We start from the raw sequence: 2,261 nt of genomic DNA, 5'->3' as shown, positions 1-2,261 counted from the left end.
CTGGCAGGAGGCACCAGGGGCAGGCTTCGGTGGCAGGGTGGGACCCGCAGGCTGTGGTGGCAGGGGGGGACCCCACCCTCTGTGCAGGACGAGCACACACTGACACCCTGTTTCTGTTCCTCTCTCCTTGCAGATGCCAGGCACCAGTGTAAGTAGGAGCTTGGCGAGACCTCTGCCAGCAGCGGCGGAAGGGACTTGGGGGTATTTTGGGCTGATGGGGCAGGTTCTGCCACCTCCTCACCTTCCCTCCCCAGTTCAGTCTGCAGAGAGACATAAAGGAACTCACGTTTGTGCTGCACCAGAGGATCTCCACGGGCGTGGATGTCTTTGAGGAGGTATCAGAGAGTACATTGCAGCCTGGGGACATGGTGCTGTTCCCCTTGGGCAACATCGACGGCAACGTCAAATCCACCTTCAAACACGTGGCTGTCTACTGCGGGGATGGAGAGGTCATCCACTTCCAGAGTAAGTACCCGACCCTCTGCTTGCCTTTAGGTCATGGTCGTGGCCAAGAGGCGGCCGGTGGCACGGTGGCTGGGCCACGGTGATGTGTGGCTCTGGGCTTTTGCAGACAGAAATTCTGGGACAAGCATCGGTGTGATCAGCAAGGAAGGCTTCGAAGCCATGAAAAACAGTAGGGGGAAATGCCAGATTTACCGGAAAAAAGGTGAGATCGTTCTCGATGACTTGGAGAGAAAAGTCAAGGAGGCGATGAACAGCGAGGGCAAATATCACGAGGGCATAAACAACAACATCCATTTTGCCTTCCACCTTCTGGATTTGACTGACTTCTACAAAACTCTGGTGAGCACAGAGCTGCACGTCACAGCTGTAGGGGAAAGGCTCCTGCACCCAGAGCCAGCCCTGGGCTGGCATCCTGAGCCAGTTCCCGCTGGGGCTGGCCCACAGGCGATGGGGACAGCGGTGGGGACAGCTGAGCCCCCTGCACATGGACAGCTTTCTCTTGCAGGTGGAAATCCCAGGCGAAGCTAGCAGCCAAGAGGCCTGGAGTCTCCCCAGTGTCAGCCCTCCCCAGCAGGGCTCTCAGGATGCTATGAGGGCCATGGGGTCCCCAAAGAGGATTGGGGTCCCCAAAGATGGAAGATGTCTCCAGGAAGGTTGTGATCCTCAGGATTCCTGGAGTCCTCAAATCAAGCTGGTGAGCACAGAGCTGGGCTGTGGCTCCTGCATCCACAGCCAGCCCTGAATCTGCACCCCGAGTCCATTTCCCCTGGTTCTGGGCCATGGGTGATGGGGACAGCACTGGGGGCAGCGGTGGGGACAGCTGAGCCTCCTGTGCATGTACATGGTTCTCTTGTAGGTGGAAACACCAAATGAAGGTAGCAGCCAAGAGGCCGTGAGTATCCCCAGTGTCAGCCTCCCTGGCAGGGCTGTCAAGATCCCGAGTGGCCTGTGGGTTCTCCAAAGAGGGCTGGTGTCTCCAGGGGGGGGTGGGGTCCCTGGAAGACCTCAGGTCCTCAAGAGGCTGTGGTCCTTGGGAATTCTGATGTCTCCAGCTGGGCTGGGGTCTTTCAGGGGCTGGGGTCCACTGGAAGACTATGGGGTCCCGAGGAGGTTCAGGTAACAGGGAGGGTTGTGAGGACCCCAGGATGGGGTCACCAGGGTGGCTCTGGGGACCAAGGGTGGTCTGAGACTCCAGTAGGGCTCAGGTCCTGAAAGAGTGATGAATTCCCTTGTTTGGACTATGGGGTCCTGTGAGGGATGGGTCCCCAGCACGGCTGGGGTCTCCAAAGAGGCCTGGGGTTCCCAGGAGGGCTGTGTTCCTCATGAGACCTGGAGTCCCCAAATCAGGTTGGTAGGCACAGAGGTGAGTGCCACAGCCATGGTGCGATGGCTCCTGCACCCACAGCAAGCCCTGAATTTGTGTCCTGGGCTGGCCCACGGGCTGAGGTGACAGTGGTGGTGAAAGTGGGGGGGACAGCAGAGCCCCCCACGCATGGACAGACTTCTCTTGCAGGTGGAAGTTCACAGAGATGTTGATGGCAAAGGGACCATGAGTATCTCCAAGGTCAGCCTCCCTGGCAGGGCTGTCATGACTTGGGGAGGGCTGTGGGGTCCCTGAGAAGGGTTGGTGTACTCAAAGAGTGCTGGTGTTCCAAAAGTGGGCTGGTGTCTCCAAAAGGGACAGTTTTCCCCAGGAGGGCTGGGTCCCCAGGAGCACTGTGGCTTCCAAGGGAGGGCTGAGTCACCAGGAGGGCTGAGCTCCTCAAAGAGGCATAGGTTCCCCTGGGAGGACTGTG

The 2,261-nt window shown here is 58.9% G+C and overlaps 1 protein-coding gene across 1 annotated transcript in view; it reads left to right on the top strand.

Annotated features, from left to right (window-relative positions):
- LOC103780590 overlaps window positions 1-1,207 on the top strand; it is a 6,265-nt gene extending 5,058 nt beyond the window's left edge. Inside the window, exons 11-14 of the mRNA XM_008948278.1 lie at window positions 134-148; window positions 255-465; window positions 572-804; window positions 971-1,207. Of these exons, the coding sequence (XP_008946526.1) occupies window positions 134-148; window positions 255-465; window positions 572-804; window positions 971-1,207 (696 nt within the window). The remainder of the gene's footprint in view (window positions 1-133; window positions 149-254; window positions 466-571; window positions 805-970) is intronic.
- The last annotated feature ends 1,054 nt before the right edge of the window (window positions 1,208-2,261 follow it).

This window comes from Merops nubicus, unplaced genomic scaffold (genome assembly GCF_000691845.1).
Source record: "Merops nubicus isolate BGI_N331 unplaced genomic scaffold, ASM69184v1 scaffold30009, whole genome shotgun sequence".
Lineage (NCBI taxonomy): Eukaryota > Metazoa > Chordata > Aves > Coraciiformes > Meropidae > Merops > Merops nubicus.
Note: the sequence above shows the minus strand (reverse complement) of the source record. Positions and strands in the feature narration are given on the sequence as shown.